Raw genomic sequence first — 19,987 nt, 5'->3', positions numbered from 1 at the left:
CAGACAGGGCTTAGATTAAGCCAGAATTAGACCTTAGTTCAATTAGGACATAAGTAGCTTTTATAAATGCGCCTTAGAAAACAAAAAAAACATTACTGGTGTGCCAAACGATGGCAGTGACATATTTTGAGATATGTCTGTGCAAGTTGCTTTCGGTTAAAGGGTTAGTTCACCCAAAAATGAAAATAATGTCATTTATTACTCACCCTCATGCCGTTCCACACCCGTAAAACCTTGGTTAATCTTCGAAACACAAATTAAGATATTTTAGTTGAAATCCGATGGCTCAGTCATTGAGGCCTCCATAGGGAGCAATGACCCTCTCAATATCCATAAAGGTACTAAAAACATATTTAAATCGGTTCATGTGAGTTCATTGGTTCAATATTAATATTATAAAGCGACGAGAATATTTTTGGTGCGCCAAAAAATAAATAAATAAATAAATAACGACTTATTTAGTGATGGCCGATTTAAAAACACTGCTTCAGGAAGATTCGGAGCACAAATTAATCAGTGTATCGAATCTGCTGTTCGGAGCGCCAAAGTCACGTGATTTCAGCCGTTGGCAGTTTGACACGCGATCCGAATCATGATTCGACACACTGATTCATTTGTGCTCCGAATCTTCCTGAAGCAGTGTTTTGAAATCGGCCATCACTAAATAAGTCGTTATTTTGTTGTTGTTGTTGTTGTTGTTTTTGCACTCCAAAAATATTCTTTTCGCTTAATAATGTTAATATTGAACCACTGAACTCACATGAACCAATTTAAATATGTTTTTAGTACCTTTATGGATCTTGAGAGAAGAAGTGTCATTGCTCCCTATGAGGCCTCACTGAGCCATCGGATTTCAACTAAAATATCTTAATTTGTGTTCTGAAGATCAACGGCATGAGGGTGAGTATGACAGAATTTTCATTTTTGGGTGAACTAACCCTTTAAAACAGCTCAAAAGTGTATTTTAGTCTGGGCTAGGCTTAAGCATTGTCTGTGAAACCAGGGGAAAGCTTGTGACAAGCCAGATGACTAAAATCTACTTGATAACTGTCAAACACCAAACATAGGAAAACTGTTTATGCTGTATTGAGAGAATAAAGAAACTAATTCATCATTAAAAGGCAAAATACACAACGGTTTTATAGTCACATTTATACACTATTCACAAAATTGCACACAGGATTATAAACTAAATACAATTATAAACAGCTATCTTTGTATCAACATGTTTTTGATGCTAATGTTCGTGTGGCAAGACAATTAGAGTATCAGTACAATTAATAATCCATCTGATTCTTCACTTCGAGCAGAACTGTGATCCAGATCAGTCGCCCTGATATGAGGAGAATAAATAAACGGCCATAATCTGTTAGGCACGCACACACACACACACACACACACACACACACACACACACACACACACACACACACACACACACACACACACACACACACACACACACACACACACACACACACACATGGAACCTGAGAATTCCAGTTCTGATTATCAGACTATGGCATTTCAACTGGTTCATTGTGACACACTGACATTTAGACTATAATGTGCAAACAAAAATGATTCCTTCAACTGATCTCCAGGTACTGTTTTAAATTATGAAAGACTCAGTACAAGGCAGACTCACATAATGCATTAAATTACCACTTCATGTGCTTTTGCATAAATATCTGTATTTACTCTCTTTTCGAGGAACAGAAGACACGAAAGAGTTTAATTCCAAAGTCACTGGCATGAATAGAGGTTTGCTACATGACTGACATGCTAAATTTCAGTTTTTGGCTTCGGTCCCCTCTGTCATGGTTTGTAAGTGAAATTTCCCACTATAATTAATGTTAATTAGAGCCTGGAAATGTGGATCTCTGTGGCGAGACCATGACAAAGGGTTGTTAACCGGCTGCCAGATTCACTAAATCCACCTGTCCAATGAATTGTGCTCTCGTGAGACATCGCAAATTACTCTTTGAAATTATACACAAATCTCAATTCACACATAGATCTTTTGTGAAATGCAAAATGACTAAGAGTAATTTGTATGTGATGTCTTTGCTGAATGATTTAACCCGTTCGCATTTACCTTGTCAACTGCATAAATGCTTTCCACAATTTAGTACCGAACACATTGCTCAATAAAACACACACACACTAACACACACATAAACCTCACAATAAAAAGGTGTTTCACTTATATTCTATCCTCTGTAGGTCTGTGATTTATTAGCTTGACAAATAGAGAAAGGTGTGTTTTCGGAAAAGAATTCCCAATAGAACTCAAACCATGGGATGGGACGTGGGACGTTTAAAGCCAAAAACAAAAGCGTCGATCAGTTATTTTGCCATCAAACGTCGTGACTGCCGTATCACAAAAGGCAAAGGCAGAGGTTGAAGCACATGCCAGTAATGTAGCCTAATGCGAAACATCTGGATTTATTTTAATTGCTTCTAAATCAGATGAAACACATGGTGAAAATGAGGTTGACCATTCTCACTGTGGAGGATGGACCGGATCTTAACCCGTGGAAGCATACGGCGTGTCGCTGTGGTAGTTGTAATCTGGGCAGATTTTCTGCACCAGTTTATAGTCAGTGCTGTAAAAGGCGATGTAGATGCATATGACTTTGAAGGGCTTCGAGCAAAGCCAGGACACGTGGCTCTGGGTGGACTCTTGGTAACACACGTTGGACGGGTCATAACTGCAGTGTGAAGTCTTTTTGCTGCGGTCCGTTTTCTGGTACTCGATCCGGCAGTTGAAAGATTTTGAGTCTTTCGTCTCCAGGGTGGACTGCTGGGCGATCTCAAACTCCACCACCTTGGAAGGCGGCACCAGGCTTACCGAGACGTTCCCCAGGCCCGTGGAATTATGACGGAAGTAAACGCTGAACGTGCCGTTGCCGTGGTCCACTATCTTGCCTGTAATGAGGAGATTTAGTTTCACAGTCTTGATGTTGGAGTTGAAGTCACCCCAGCCGAACATTTTTTTAAACTTGCCCGTTTTCACGATGGGTCTGCGCTTAGTCCTGCTCTGCGACTCTCTAACATCTGTCTGGTTAGATAACCAGTCCCAGGAGTCCTCGATGTTTTCCAAATATGTAATCTCCCTCCTGTTACTCTTGAACCCAGGGGATCCTCGGGCGAAAAGGCGCAGGGGGTTGAGAACACGGGGACTGGCGCTTTTGGGGGAGGGGTGCTCCTCGTTTTCCCCCCAGTCCACAAGCCCCACCTCTGGAATATGGACTCTTCTGCATGTGACCTTCCAACAACACTGAGAAAAACACAAACACACAAACATGAGAATCCTTCATATTAGATGTATATGTAATATTAACCTATAATCTTTATTAAAAACAAACAGCACAGTGCAACAGAGCTCTTGGTTGTTCAAAAGTTTTAAGTCTTGAATCAAACCAAATAGTGAGCTGAATTGCATAATTACAAACTTTGATTTGAAGCAAAAAATCGACAAAAAGACAAGACTGTGTACTTTGGAGACTGTGTAAAGGCTTTAATGTGGGAAAGAACTACAATCCCATGAAGCATTGCAAAAGGCATCAAATAAAAAAATGATAGAGAATATAAACAGAAGCTCTGCAATGTAAATAGCTTAGCAGAATGAGAGGGGAGAGATGAATTTGTTGAATAAAGTCATCATTTTTGTTTTGGTTTTCGTGGCTTCATAATATTAAGGTTGAACCACTGTAGACACGTTGTCTATTTTAATGATGTTTTTACTACTTTTCTGGACCTTGAATGTGGTCTTTTTGTTGCTTTCAAAGGAGGATTCATCAAAATATCTTAATTTGTGTTCCGAAGATGAACGAAGCTCTTACTGGTGTGGAACAACATGAGGGTGAGTAATTAATGACAGAAATTTCATTTTTGGGTGGTTTGAGTGTAACCGATATGATGATATGTGATGACTGTATTGGTAACACAAGTGTGTGCCTCTTAGTGTTTAAAAAATGCTAGTGTAAACAACATAAAGTGTAAACAAAATTATTTCTGCAATCCACTGCAGTGCTGATCCTATGTGCCAAATAACCTTTTTGCTCCAGGATTGAGTTCTGGTCCACTTAAGATAAAGTCTTTAATAATTTGTAGAAATAAGCCAAACTAGTTTCGCTGGTAATTAGCGCAGGCTGCCATCCTGAGGCACGGCTGAGAGGATCATTTGCTGAAGCAGATGTGAAAGTAGGGCTGTTTGAAATCGCACAGACGAGCAACCCTGTATTTTCTCTATAATTACTAATTTTGCTGTAAGCTTAACAGCAGCATATGAGAACTCAGTCAGCAAAGGACTGTGTTCATGAAGACATTTCCATCTAAAATGGTCTAGAGTGTATTAGTATTTTAGAGGCTGTGCTTTATCAAATACGGTTAAAAACATTTCTGATTGTCTGTGTAAACTTTTAGATGGGTGTAAAATGTTGTTGTCAAATAGCGTAATGGCTATAGAGAACATCATGCACAACATTATAAATGATGCAAACAGCCAGTAATAGCCCAGTAATTTGAAAGTTCCCTGTATAATGTGAAATCAATGTGTCTCCCATGGATTGGGGGGTTTGTTCATCTATCATTCTTCACAAAACTTAATTAAGACAATACCTCCACGTAAAAACAGAGAGAGAACGCAGTGTAAATTTCCATAATGAATTTATGGGCTGCAGGTGAAACTTTCCAGCATCTTTTGAAAGTCCAATGAACAAAGATGGAAGATAACCCTCAATGGAAATGAGAAAAAAGAAATAGAGATTTTTATCGGTGAAACATTTATTCCCCTTTGAGTCCCCCGGTCTTGTACGATGTTCGGTAAACTAGAGCGCTCATATCTCTGTTCTCGCTTTTGGTTGTGAGTCACTTCATTTTTCATTTTGCAGACCTCAATGACTTGACAAGGGAAGATGAATACCATTCACATTTAGAGAAAATGTGGTGAGAGACAACTTCAGGTGAAGCAGGAAGGAGATGATAATGCTAATGTGGAAGCAGTTAAACAATGATGATGAACAACTGGGGAAATTGCTGTGACAAGTGGAGGGATCACAGGCAAAATAAAACGCTTTACTGCCTTGAGAGGAAAACTTAAAAGGTTGTGCTGACAATCGGTCCCAATCCTTTCCCTCTCTACCTCACTCATGCTCTCTCTGTCCTACATGTAGGGTGGGAGCAATTCTACACATATTTTGGTAATGTGTTTGATGTCTAACTCAAGGGAAGGACTGAAGCTGTGACTTTGGTAGAGGTAAAGCATACAAGGTTTGCTAAGGGGAAAATCTAAGGACGTTAATTAAGACTTTAACTAAACTACAGTACTATCCTGCAGGCTACATAGTCAGAGTAATAGACACATATTTACCTTTCATTTTCTGTCAGAAACAGCATTTATATACAGTAATTAGCCTCAAGTTCATACAAGTATCAGAATAACCACAGTTCATCACATTACCCACGGTCAGGTAAAGTTTGACAACCTTAAACTCTTCAAATATTTGTTGTCCTTATTTTTAACTTTTATACAATAGGTAAGGAATAATTGACGACGGGCCGTTGAATTATTAGAAAATAATGCACACCCAAGGTGGTAATGTGGCCACGACGCGAAGCGTCCACCTCTGGGTGCATTTTTTTTTTAATAATTCAATGGCTCTATGGTTCTTATTCTATTATTCTTATACTATGGTTACCACACGTTAAGACATTGTTCAGATGTTGTATTTCCAGACATATGTCAGGTTTTTGTCCTTAAAACACACTGGTGTGTGGGACTAATTTCTTACGCATCTCATCCCAAGCCTCCGTTGCTAATTCCAAAATACCGTTGATACAGTTATTAACACCGATGAGAGAGAGAGAATAAGCATATGTGAGTCTGTCAACAGAGTTCGGCAGCAGTGTCTTTACTAACACTGAAACTGTAAGTTTATCTACATCAAGAACCACACAGTTATTACCTTTTTGGTGAGAAACGTCATGTAGTTTTATGTTGCTAAACTATTTTACTGATTAATTTCGTCAGAGCTGCGCTGAGAATGTGTTTCTTTGCGAGTGTTTGTCCATGCTGTATGTGTGTGCGTTTGAGTGAGAGAGAGAGAGCGGGAGAAAGATAGTGCGTGCTTTCAGGACATAATAAAACGTTTTGTTTCTTTTGCTGTTGAAGGCTGTAAGGACCTTTGAAATAACTGAAATCACTTGGCGAAGTGATATGGACATGTAATACGGTCAAGACCTGCCTAGAACTACTTTAGCCATGCGTTTCCCTGAAAATAACTGCACACCTTAGAACGTTCTTCAACCAATCATTTCAAGCATTCAACAGCCCTGTAGTATAATTATAAAATATAAACCTTATAGAGTCATTATGGGGAAAAGATGTTCCCACAAGGATGGCAATACCAGAAATCTTTGACCTTAAGGTGTGAACATTATTTGGTCTCCATGAGGAAAACAGCTTATAAATCATACTAAGTGATGTTTTTTTGAAAATCTAAAGATGCAGAAAGTTTTCTGAGATGATTAGGCTTGGGGGTAGGGTTAGGGTTGGAGACGGAATGTTTGTACAGTATAAAAATCATTATGGATTATCTATGGAAAATCATAAATCATGAAAACCCAGTTTGTGTGTGTGTGTGTGTGTGTGTGTGTGTGTGTGTGTGTGTGTGTGTGTGTGTGTGTGTGTGTGTGTGTGTGTGTGTGTGTGTGTGTGTGTGTGTGTGTGTGTGTGTGTGTGTGTGTGTGTGTGCAAAACTTTGGGGTCGGTAAGATTTTAAAAGAGTTTTACAATGTTCTTGAGGTCTGTTATCAAGATTTTTACATCAAAAACATAATAAGCTATTTTCTATCCTGTTTTTAACCCTCTCTTTCGAAAACTTTTGATAGGCACATTCAAGACTTGGAAGTTAACCCCCCCTCTGCTATGAATATGTAACAGTTTTGCATTTTAAAATAATTTTCAATGTCCCTGCCATTACATGTGTGGAACTGTTTTGATAACTTCCAATTTTGAAAAATATCTTGTTACAAAGTTTAAACATTTACCAACAATGTGAAACATTTATGAGTATTACATATGCTTTAAGTCTTGGTTGTGGCAAATTTAAGTACTTGGAGTTACGACAGTTGATTGACAAAGGATGACTTGCAGTGTTTGGTGTAAACAGAATTATGAATGAATGTGCCATCATTTGTCACACTGTCATTCTTATAAGCTATTCATATTCATTTTCATTAATTTTCAATAAAGTGAAAAACGTAGTCATTTGCAGTGTCATGTTTTAAATAAAATGAAATGTGTTTTAATATCTTACTGATGACAGAACAGAAGATCTCACTCACTGAAGCTTTTTATTATTTTAAAGCAGTGTTCTTTCCTTTCTTCCATATCTGATCATTCAACGTATTAACCCCATACATGCCGAAGTAAAGGAAAGAAAAAAAAAAACACTGTTATGTAGAATAACAATATAATAATGAGACAAAATCTGAAACAGGTCATTTTCTGAGCTTGGATTAAAAAAGGTTGTTTTTGGAGTAATGAGGAGGTTTTCAGTTCTGAAAATTGCAGGACATTTTTATAATACAGTGACCTCTTATATGTCAAAAGATAAAGAAAAATTAGATTTCTCAATTCATGATTCCTTAATTTTTTTTTTTTTTTTTTAAAGAAGTCTCTTACTCACCAAGGCTGCATTTATGTAAAACAGTAATATTATTACAATTTAAGATAACTTTTCTATTTTATTATATTTTTTAAAATCAATGTAATTCATTCTTATGATGAAAACAACACGATCACATGAGAATGCGTATCAATAGTACGAGTTTATAATCTCGTAGAATATACACGCCAAAATGAGTTTTGGCGTGCTTATGGTACGCAGTTTTTCGCGTGCATATGATACGCACTTTATGGCGTATATATGACACGCTCTTGGTTAGGATGGGGGTGGGGGGGTGGGGCGATTCGTACGTGTAATACGCCATAAAGTGCGTATCATATGCACGCGAAAAACTGCGTACCATAAGCACGCCAAAACTCATTTTGGCGTATATATTCTACGAGATTACAAACTCGTAGTATTGATACGCATTTTCGTGTGATCGGGCTCGATGGAAAAAGCTAAATTTTCAGCAAAATCCTTCAGAAATCATTCTAATATGCTGATTTGATGCTCAAGAAAAATTTCTTATTATCATCAATGTTACAAACGATTGGAGCTTTATATTTTTAGTTAAAACCATATATATATTTTTTATTTTTTTTGATTAATAGAAAGTTCAAAAGAACAGCATTTATTTGAAATATTTATGTAACTTTTGATCAACATAATGTATTCTTGCTGAATTAAAGAAATAAAGTTTAAATATGAACTGATAGATAGATATAGATATCATAAAAGCAGAATTACATGGTTTAAACCTCTGATAAATATCTGTAATTTTGTAATGTATTGTACAATGTGTCAGTCACCCACACCGATAGCTGGCCCATTTTCGTAGTGACAGCATCATAATATGACATCCACAAAGTGAGAAAAGAATCAGTCTAGACGTTCATCTGTAATGAGCGTTATGGAGCAAGCTGTCTGCCAGTCCCTGGGGTGGACATATCTTTTACGGCTTGACATAAAGGTAATTGCCGTGGTGACCAGAACTAGCCCTCTAGAAAGTTATTAAGAAGTCAGGGACATCTCAGCAGCGGATCATGGATGAGGATGCTGTTAAAATGCATTTGCTTTTTCTGGCAGTAGCACACCTCTGATGGCTCTCCAGCCCCGGGGCATGAATCTGTTTGGATGTCAGACCTGCACCTTCTTGTCATTTTCCGTCCATTTTTCTTTCTTGTGCTGTCTCCCTATTTCTCTGCCCCAGAGACTGTTTGTTCAGCATGGTAGTGCAGATGTGATTTGTACCTCATTATCAGAATTTACTTTCTTGAATTTTACATTCTGCTTTATTTTAAAGATATAGTTCATCCCGAAAGTGAAAACTTTTGAAAACATTACTTAAGGCTGGAACACACGACATGACTTCTGCCCAGATTTTTGCCCTGATTTGTCTGGACGAGTTGACGCACGTTGCTGAAAGTCAGAACCAGTCTGCAGATACTGGACAGTAAGAGTTGAAAGATTTCACAGTAACTTCTGTGGTGTATGATGGGCACATGAACTATGACTATGAATCCGTCCAATCAGAGGATATTTTGAGCTGATTTCAGAACAAATTGTTTTTAATTAAGGCATAACAACAAAAAAGTGTGGGTTAGTTGTCTAATGTTGTGTAATGTAAAGTTGTGTAAAAGTCGGGTAATGTGATCCTCAGTTGTTTATATTTCAGTTTGTCTCTGTAATCACTAACCAGTTTTAAAGTTGACAATATATGAAAGCCTAGTGGTTTTAAATCTATTCAGATTTTAAAAGACCAGTAGTGTATTTCAGCTCATCCTTATTTACCCTCATGTCACTCAATGGAAAATTAAAGGATTTTTTCTTTCTTTTTTAAGATTACAGTTCATAGTGACCATGGCTGTCAAGTTCCAAAAAAGGACATGAACATAACTTTGTGCACAATATTCCATGTTTTCTGAAGTCATATGATAGTTTTGTGTGAGAAACTGAAATTTAAGTAATTATTCACTAAATTATGCTGTATTAACAAAGTTTGGGAGGAGCAATTTCAAATGATCTACCAAATCAGCATAAGAGGAGGCCTATAAATATGTAGCTGACTCACCTATGTTTCCCAACAGTTTTTTCTGCATTTCTCCACCACCCCATTTCCTCACACTTGCCTGGTTATATCCTAACCAAAGATACGGGGGAGTACTCTGGGTTCGGGTTACATTCCAAGCTCTGAGCCTTCCCCTGGACAGCACACCAAATACGCATTCTCTTTTACTCTATCTAATCATTTGTAAGTGTGAACTCATGAACAATAGTTCTCTCATTCAAGTCTAGGCCATGTTCATGTCCAGAACTAAAAATCTAGATGCATACGCATTTCCGTCTGTTCCTTGCACACAGTAGCTATTGTATGAATTCAGTAGTGGAATATAGTAGGGCTGCCCCTAATAGTCGACTAACCGTTAGTCGACGAGAAGAGGCTTAGTCAACCAAAATTTTATTTGAGATGCAGGGGAAAAAATCCACAGGAAGTTGCGAAATTACGCAGTCTGTGACAGACTTATCATTAAAAGCTGGTCTATGTGGTAATAATAGTACATCAGGCAGGACCTCAAATATGGCTTATCATCTGAAACATGTAAGTAGTAGCAACTTTACATGGCCGTTCGCTCTAACGTTAACCTAGAAAAATGTGCGCTATTCAAGTGTTTTTGCGGAGTGTGAAAGCTGAATAGTAGCACACTTACTGCATGACAGCTAACATGGAGGCGCTGGTCACTTGCACTAAAAATACTCCATCATTTTTGGACATACAGAAAAGATTAATACATTTTTCAAATCTGTAAAGAGTCTACTGTTATTTGTGTGCACTCACAAAAATAAAATAATGAAAGCAAATGGTGCACTTTCTGTCATCTCTCTCCGTGAGAGAGTCAAAATGAACCAAAACTCCATGTAAACTTGCCTCACAGACATGAAAAATATATCTATAGAAATCAAAATGTCTACTTTTAAATGAACCAATTCACATGGAAAACAAATATTCCTCAGTTTATGTAATCCGTAAGAAATATGCATATAGGAGTGTCCATTGCTGCAGAGATGATGAGTCAGCATCGTAAACTTCAACACTGCAGCCGAAAATATAGAAAACACTACTTTATTAATTGCAATTAATTATTAAAATGTTAACGCAGTCTCCTTGCTGTTTCCCCCCTGACACGTTCATAATCATTACTTCTGCCGGTGCGCTGCTGGGCGCTTTATGTGTGCGCTTGAACGCTGATTAGGCTATGTAGGCAATTAAGGTTCATTATTGTGATTTATACGGTTTATTAATAAACATGCGATTAATCGACTAATCGCTTAAAATGAACGACTACCGGTCGACCAGAAAAATCTTGAGTCGTGGGCAGCCGTAGAATATAGTTTTATTTATTTATGTACATATCCGTGTCCTTTTGGGTTTTTTTGTTGTTGTTTTAATGCATGGGATGACATTTTATTTTATAGGCTTTTTTCTATAGGGCAGTAAAGAACAGAGAAATAGGAAGGGAGAGCAAGGGGGATGGTATTCAAACCTGAATGATTCTTGTGTATCATTAGCATGTGCACTATATATACAAGTGGGTCAACCATCCGAGATCACCTAAACCTACTCTCTGATGTCTTGTAATAAAACATAGTTTAGCATGCCGTGTCATTAAATACACACCACACAATTATACAGGCCAAAATGTCTATTCTACTACACACATATAAGTGCGTTTGTTTTAGCCAAGTCACCCATAATTCAATCGAAATGCAGTTTCTTGTTAAACAGTACTGAACTTGGCAGCAGCTGCCTCTCCATTACACCTGTCCAGCCCCCTGTTCCTCCCCAAAGTCTGTCGTTTTATTCCTATCTTTGTCTCTCTCTCTTCATCTCACCCACTGTTTCTCCTGTGTGGTGTTACAGGGCATTTCATTTGTAATGATTCACACAAAGAGCAGTTTCAAGAGAAGGCCCCAAAGGCCTGGAGGAGGCAGGTGGGGTCCTGAGTCTACACACAGCCGCAGAATAGATTGCTACCCTGATGGGTGAAACAGCCGCAAACCCGAAACCCATCACTCTTAATCAAGAGCCGGGCTGCTAACAAATGGCAGGTTTTCAGTGGAGAGGATCAGAGAGAAATCCTCACCTTCAGCCGGGACTGATCGCTGAACTGTACGCTGTGCTGCATGTCTAATGCCATATAATCCCCGCTGTCATTAGCACCTGACCCTTACAGAGCCAAACGCTCATGCATGGCTGCCTCAGTCACCAGACCCTTAAATCATCCGGTCAGACCTGTAGCCAATCAGAGGTATGGTCGCTTTCAATGACTTCCAATTAAAGTGATGTGAGGCCAATGAAATGCATGCTTAAACATTTGTATGTAACTCTGCATTTAATTTTTAATTCTGAACATGTCAAAACTCTAATCAATACATGTGCTTTAGATAAGATTAAAAAAAAAAAAAAAAAAAGGGTTAGAAAACCCACACATGTGCCAGTTTCAGTACTTTCACATTCTCTGCTTGGTCATATTGTAAGGGAGTAATATGATTACACATTATAAATATATGATAACTATATCTCATAAATAATAGTGCTGTCAAACCAATTAATCACATCTAACATAAACGTCTGTGTTTACATAATATATGTGTATATATTATTATATTCACATGTCTGTGAGTGTGTATATCATATTATATATATATAAGGTATTTATTTTAACAGGTATTTATTTAATAAGGTATTTAATTTATTTTTTAGTTGCTTATTAGCATGAATATTACTAGAATATTGGCTATTTATTAGTACTTATCAAGCACATATTAATGCCTTATTCTGCATGATCATATTCTACAATCTTAATCCGACCCAATACCTAAACTTAACAACTACCTCACTAACTATCAATAAGCAGCAAATTAGGAGTTTGTTGAGGAAAAAGTTGTAGTTAATTGTTTATATGTGTTCCCTATACTAAAGTGTTACCATATATAAATATAATAATACACACACACACACGCACACACATATATATTATGTAAACAAACATTTTTTTTTACATGCAATTAGTCGTGATTAACCGATTTGACAGCACTAAAATATATTTAATCATATCATATATTTAACAGCAACTAAATGTACAAATATTTCAATATTGTTCCAAATATAAAAGAATAGCAGAGTCCACACCACAACTATGATGATAACGGCACAGAGAAACAATATTGTTGGAATCACTTTCAGAATGTTTTATTTTCCAGCTGATGAACAATAAAAACTTTGACAAACCATCATAATCTATTCAGCTTTAAAGAGCTTGAGTTTTTTAAGTGCCAGATAACAAAATTACAGCACATTTTTATAATACATAGAACTATATTGTGCGATGGTGTGGACTCTAATATCGTTACAGTTATCATACTTATCGCTCTTTGGTGGTTCTCAACCAGGGTGCCGGGGCCCATAGAGGGCCTAAACAAACTTCCAAGGGAAGAGACGAAAAAAGTTTTAAAATCCCCCACTCACCCCCCAAAAAATTTAAATAAATAAATAAATATAAAATTCAATATATTATTTTAATTCACTTCCTTTTCTTCGAAGAATCAGGGTTCATCTGTATGAGGTATCCTAATTTTAAAAGTGTTATTTCAACAAATTCCAGGGGCATTTTTATAAAGATTTTCTTGTTATGCCAAGCTGTAAAATATTTTATTTGGTAGAAATTGTCCATAAAAAGTGATGTAAAAGTCATGGAAATTAAATGGAGTGGAATTATTTTATGAAATTATTTTAGTTACTTATTTTTATCTATAGACAAAATGGAGCCCAGACAAGTGGTTGACATTAACGGAATTAAACCGTTATAATGTCAAATTGAATAAATGCGTTAACAGCTTTAAACTTATTTAATTAATTGCATGTGTTAATGTCCTAAATATAAGTCAACAGCTGTGGGATCAAGCTGCTGGAAAATATGTGAAAAAGCATCAAAGACCAACATAAAGGGAGTCAGACAAGGTGCTATTGTATAGCATTTAACTGTACATTATAATCTGTTAATAAGATCAGGACTGTTAGGTGAGAAGTGATTTTTGTTCTTTCTCCTTTAATGCCTGTCGGTCGGTTCTTTGTTCCACACTCTGCTGGTGTACTAACTATCATCCCATCAACACCTCGACAATCCCATTATACCCATCTGTCTGATCTTTGTTCCTACAAATGTGTTTGACATTTCCTCAGCAAGAATAACAGCTATGATCACAAGTTTCACATGCAAAGACAACACTGGAGAGAAAGTATCGGAAAAAAACTGCATGAAAATGTATGCAGCAGTTCAAACTTCCTGATTTGGAGCACTCTTGATGTTCAATTTGTTCACCTTAATAATTTCCCTCTTTGCTTTGGATGAAGATCATACAAATATAAACAGTGAGAAGCATGCGTGTGAAGCATATGCAGCCAGCCCTTCCTATCTGTCAGCGCAGCGTTAGAACTGACAGTACAGATGTCTCTGTTCTTTGATTAGGACGAATCCTAACTGTTTTCAGACATACCAGTCTCTTTTGAAGACAATGAAGCAGCAGCAGCAAAAAAAGAAAAAAAAAAAGAAAGAAATCTTTTTTTGGTTTCACATAAATATGATCGGTTCTTCATAGAAGAGGGGCTGACATCACCACATCAAAGTGACAAAACGAGAGACAATGAGATGAATTTAAAAAAAATGATGGTAAAGAAAACGTGATGAAGATGGTGAAATAGCTTAACGCTCAATTGAAATGAGAAAAAAAAATTCATTCTTATAATACGAATAACAGATACTAAATCTGCTTAAGGAGACAGTTCACCCAAAACGAAAATGAAAAACCTGTCATCATTTAATCACCCCAAACCTGTATGATTTCTCCTTTGTAACAAATTAAGATACTTTGAAAAATGTCTCAGTGTTTTGTTTTTTGTCCGTACAGTGAAAGCTAAAAAGCGTTCTTCAAAATACAGTCTTTTGCACTCTGCAAAAGAAAGTAAGTCATACACGTTTGGAAGGACATAGGGGTGAGTAAATGATTATGAAATTATATTAATCATTATATATGATAATATGTGTCTGCAATTGTTAATTAATACTGATTAACACTGAGTGTAACAACAAAGATGTCTAAACAAATAAATTAGTGATCAAATAAATGACCATACTCACAAATGACACACAAACACATGCCAGCCCCTGACATACACACCAGGTCACAGAGGTGCTACACAACACATTTATCATGATAAAAAGCCTGAAATATACAGGCCTGTCCTTCAGCTCTGGAACACTCTGAAATCACTGTTTCCAGCCCATAAGTGGAAAAGCATTGATTTTATATCTCAGGTAATGGATGACACTGGCATTACATTCATGGCAAAAAAATAACTTTGACAAAGGACATTAACATAAACTGTCTGATGTGTGAGACACATTGCATTTTTAAACATTTTAGAGTAATTATCTGCATTTCAAGTGACTAATGAGCCAAAACACCAACTTAACATTTTAATTTTTACATTTTCATAGTAATAAATTAATTAATTTATGGAATTCTATTTGAAATTAACATGTTAAATTCCAAGAGAGATTCCAAGGCCAACAACTGCACCGCAGGCTGATTCTTGCAGTCTTTCTAAAGCAATAATAATTATCATTATTATTATCATCACTGAGAACTGCCATCCTAAAACACTGATCACCATGTTTCCATATATCAAAATGTTCTGTATAGTAAATATTATTAAATCCGAGATGCCTGTCATTATTCATTCACAATAAATGTGTCTAGATGAAAAGTAGATAAATAATGCAAACCAACAGCAAACAAAAAATGATGGCAATGTGTAAATGGCACCTGCTCTTGAGTGTGACGTTGATTTCCTGTTTTTTTCCACATGAAATTAACAAACATGAGAAAGTGCACACCACCCAACAACATCACTGCTTATAACGGTAAATGTCACAGACAACATTCTTTATGAGGGATTACTGAGGCCAGGCTTCTGGAAAGCAACAATGACCCCAATATAGACACAGATACACATCACCGGTGTATATAGCCCAGCACTGATAATGCCAATCTAGAGTGAAACGCTCATATTTACAGACGCACTCACTGAAATCCACATATAATCTGACTCGCAGCAATTTCTGGGTTACTGGACCTACAAACACATTTCACAAGTCCATTCTGGCACTGCTTTTTCCCCTCATTTGGTGTCCTCATCCCAATTCTAAGAGCCCGATGTACGTTCTCCCCTCACATGGCAAATCCAGCGAGGGCTTGATGTGAAGACTCGGGCTGCAGCAGGTTCTGAAGAATATAAACAGCGTTTTTATTGTCCGGAGGGACGGGTGTGTGAAAGAGACGAGGGCCTTATCACAGCCCAGCAGCTCTGTAATTCGCCTCCGTGATACAGCACCAGAGCGGAGAACCTTACATGGCTGGCACAATCCAAAGACGGATTAGTTTTTCTGACATAAGCTTCCTGAAAAACTAATCAATCAGGCCATGCGGCATTATCAGAGGCATAAGATTAAAGCGTGGCTCCTAATCCGAGCACTGTAAATTTTTAGTAAATTCTCCACCGCTAGTTTTCCTCCAGTAAATAAATAATGAAATCAAAGCTAATTGCGTACAAAGACAGCGGGAGAGCTGGACGACCTCGCGATAGGGAATTCGCTGCGAATCATTATTCCGGCTTTAAATTTGCTCTCCATAAACCATTGAAGTCTGTGTATTCAAAATGCGCCCTCTGAGTTGAGATTTCGGCTGAGGCATTTTATATTGAAATAACTGCGAGGACTCCATGAAAATGACAGACATTTCTGTGCTATTCTTATAGACCAACATCATACGAGTGTTCGAGTGAACAAACGTGTGCTGTTCGAGTTGTATGGACATTGCACCTTCCTAAATTACTCATCATCTCTTTTTTCAATCAACAAAGCGGTGCTCTGGAAAATCTTGAGCACAGATTGATAGCTGTTATGCTTCTTCTTATGCATGAACAAGAGCACAGCACAACGGCTGGCAACAGAGGGGGTGTTGAAGAGAGCGGCGCTCTGGCAGCAAAGGCCAAATGTGCTGAACTTCAGCCATGCAGAGAACAATCATTATACAAAGATGAGGAATGAAAGGAAATGTGTCTAAACAATAGAGTCGTGCGGTTGTGCTCAAGTGGATTTAGTGCTGATCACATTGTTCTCCGTCCTGCTCTCAGAGGTTGATTGCAGCAGATGTCATGGAATGAATAGTTACTAGTGTGTAGGCTCTGACCCTCTTATCTGTCCCCAGGGAGCCGCGCAGATGCTGGGCTCCTTCTCTAGTATTTGAACACTGTGTGTGTGTGTGTGTGTGTGTGTGTGTGTGTGTGTGTGTGTGTGTGTGTGTGTGTGTGTGTGTGTGTGTGTGTGTGTCTAAGAGAGAGAGAGAGAGAGAGAGAGAGACTGTAGGGACTCTAATCCATTGGGATGCTGCCTTTGGAGGATTGTACAAAAGTGGATGTACTCAATGACAGAAGCCATTCCCACAGGTATAGCCAAATGCAACGGACAGCCAAGTCTTAAAAATAATTATGTTCAAGGTTGGATTTCTTCATAAATGCATCTAACTGAAAATGAGGTTTGTATGCAGTTCTGTGACACTGATGATTTTGAAGTGATTTAGAAACTATATGTATTACCCGTCAGTTTTATACAATAAAATGACTAAATTATTTTTCACCAAAAGCGCATGCGACTACCCTTCTAATCACAATCTGCTTGTAGCTAAAATAAAAATCTGACAAAAAAAGAAGAATGAATAGGCTACACAATGATACACATCTTTGCCTTTTCTCTATAAAAATATTTCATCTGTAAAGCTACACTCAGTCGAGAATGAGATGGTTTATGAGCTACCAGTAATATTACACTGCTTTTGTTTTATCTGCTATACATCCACAATTGCATCTAGTACATATATTTCTTCCAATATTTGTCCTAATTTTTCTTAGTAACAAAAACAGCATTCAAAGTGGAGTTGTAATCCTAAGTAATTCATCATTGCTAAGCTCAAAGTTGACATATTCAGAACAAAATCATTGTTTTGTTTAGTTAACATTCATTTTCAACATGGTATTATCTTCATAAAATTAAGGTCTGTCGCCTCAGCTGAAACCAATAGTCCTGTCCTTTTGAAGTCATTAAAAGTACAGTTATTTGATTCCAATATTTGAATTTTAATGTGACAGTATGTATGAGAGAAATTAAAAGTTGGTAAATGTGTCTCTCTACTTTCTACCAGGAAAAGCAAATACAAAAGACATGAAAAAGACTATGGATAATTGATTCATCCACCAGAATGACTGAAATATTCTATAAGTTATAGTGTTCTTCACAGTACATTTGCTTAAAGTTTGTACATAATTGCATACAGTTTTCATATATGTGTAAATGTAAAGGATGGTACTCACCTTGTGCAAACAGAACAGGAGCAAAACAGCCGAAACAATCTGCATCTTGACTACAGAAAAAATGGTCTTTGACTCTTACTTGAGGTGGGAGAAGCAAATATCCAGTTCACAGGGTTTACAGGAAGGTGCCATTGCTCTCAACTACCTGAATTAGAAAATGACACGAAAATGAATGCTTTTATCAGAAGACTACTGTCTGAAGAGTTGAATGGCATCATATTCCATAAAGCAAAGTGTTTGCTTACCCTTGGCAAAAGGTGTTGATCATGTTGAAAAGTGATGATAACCACAGCTGAAGAAGGTCCCACAGGCGTCAGTGATGCTGATAAATGTGTTCGGGACAGGAGAGGTTGCTTTTAGAATAGGTTTTTATTGGAAAGTAGTGTCCGAGTGGCTGTTCGATAGATCGACGGAACGCAGCGATGACTTACGAAACGCGCCGAGTCCGATCAGTGCGAAGGTGTGAAGCCTCGCAGCATTTTGCGTGATTGATGCGAGTGCTCGCTCTCGCAGTCCGCCGTGTGTCTTTTTGTTTATGGCAGTTTGTTCTGATTAAAGTTTTATACAGCTCCAAAGTAGAGTCGATCTTTTACCAAAAGCTCAATATCTTAGTCGGTTCGCCTGTGGTTTGATTTGTGAATGTGTATGTGTGTGTGGTGATGTGAATCCCTCTTTGAAGTGCTCTTCAGATTTAGCGCCTGTGAGGGACTCTCAACTGAGAGACGTCAACTGATTAACCCATTGTAGACACGTGTCTGTTTTTTCGTTTTTATCTGAGGTAAGGCTTTCATAACGACAGAATAACATACTGTCAGTATTACTAATGTATTCGCATATAAGGTATGTGTGTATATGTTTTAAAAGTTTGTGAAAGATTCCGAAAATATAGCTTATTTGATTTGAGGTGACGAACAAAGTAGCCTATGCTCAGGTAGGCTAGAAAAACCGTCCATAAAGTAATTATAGTAAGCTTGTAGTCTTGTTTAATAGGTTTATTATTTAATGAATATGTTACTGAAGGCTGCATAAGCCACAGTAATAATAGCATTAGAGAAAAGCAGAGAGAGAAAGGGACGGTTAGAGTCAGACTTAGGCTACTGATGCGTTTTACCCAAGGTGAAATATGGTGCAAAACAACATTGCAGCTACACCCACACATAAGATTAAAATGTTGACATTGCAAAAATTGTTAGTGTGCAATGAGTGTGTCTGGATTACTGGAGTTGTGTGCAGTTAAACAGTGAGCAGTGCAACTTCAATGCTGTTTAGTTAGCACAGTCCTATAGCGCCACCACGTGTGTAAACTGCCTCACAATTTATAATGTTGTAATATTGTATAATTTTCAATTAGATATCATTTCCACTGTTCTTTCAATTAATTAATTGAAAAATGTACTGAATGTAAAGGATGAATAGACTATTATTTTTAAATGTCAAATGTAGGCTATTTTAAATGTCAAATTGTAGTAGTTGAATGTCAGGCCTTTCCAAACAAAAAATTAAAGAGTGAAATTAAAACGTTTCCATTTAATTTATGTACTTAGTATTGAAACATATAAACTAAACGCATTTTGAAATTGGCAATCAAAAAAAGATGGGAGATTTTACCATCAGAGACTAACCGTTGAAGTTTGTAAAGCAACCTTTTTTTGATGTCCTCCTGGCTATGAGTCTCAAGAACACACCAGATGATTACTGAACTGAACATTCTTATATCGTATCCTTTTACATGTACTTTTCCATCACCTGTGAAGCACATTCTTTTTAGTGCACCAGCAGCAGAGTTCAACCATTTGTCTGTCACAGTATACATACCATAAGG

The 19,987-nt window shown here is 37.3% G+C and overlaps 1 protein-coding gene across 1 annotated transcript; it reads right to left on the bottom strand.

Moving 5' to 3' along the window:
* Positions 1-2,530: 2,530 nt before the first annotated feature.
* On the bottom strand, positions 2,531-18,231 carry nxph2a (neurexophilin 2a). The gene is made up of 2 exons (XM_067410334.1): positions 18,166-18,231; positions 2,531-3,283 (listed from the first exon to the last, which is right to left on the bottom strand). The coding sequence occupies exons 1-2, from the start codon at positions 18,208-18,210 to the stop codon at positions 2,531-2,533; spliced, it is 798 nt and encodes a 265-aa protein (XP_067266435.1). The 5' UTR covers positions 18,211-18,231.
* Positions 18,232-19,987: the final 1,756 nt, after the last annotated feature.

Source organism: Chanodichthys erythropterus, chromosome 14 (assembly GCF_024489055.1).
Source record: "Chanodichthys erythropterus isolate Z2021 chromosome 14, ASM2448905v1, whole genome shotgun sequence".
NCBI classification, from domain to species: Eukaryota; Metazoa; Chordata; class Actinopteri; order Cypriniformes; family Xenocyprididae; genus Chanodichthys; species Chanodichthys erythropterus.
Note: the sequence above shows the minus strand (reverse complement) of the source record. Positions and strands in the feature narration are given on the sequence as shown.

Excerpts from the sequence above, each read along its gene's own strand:
- nxph2a (XM_067410334.1), bottom strand. The coding sequence starts at position 18,210 with ATGCAGATTGTTTCGGCTGTTTTGCTCCTGTTCTGTTTGCACAAG. Across the intron at positions 3,284-18,165 it reads TCCTGTTCTGTTTGCACAAG|TGTTGTTGGAAGGTCACATG; the intron begins GTGAGTACCATC and ends TGTTTTTCTCAG.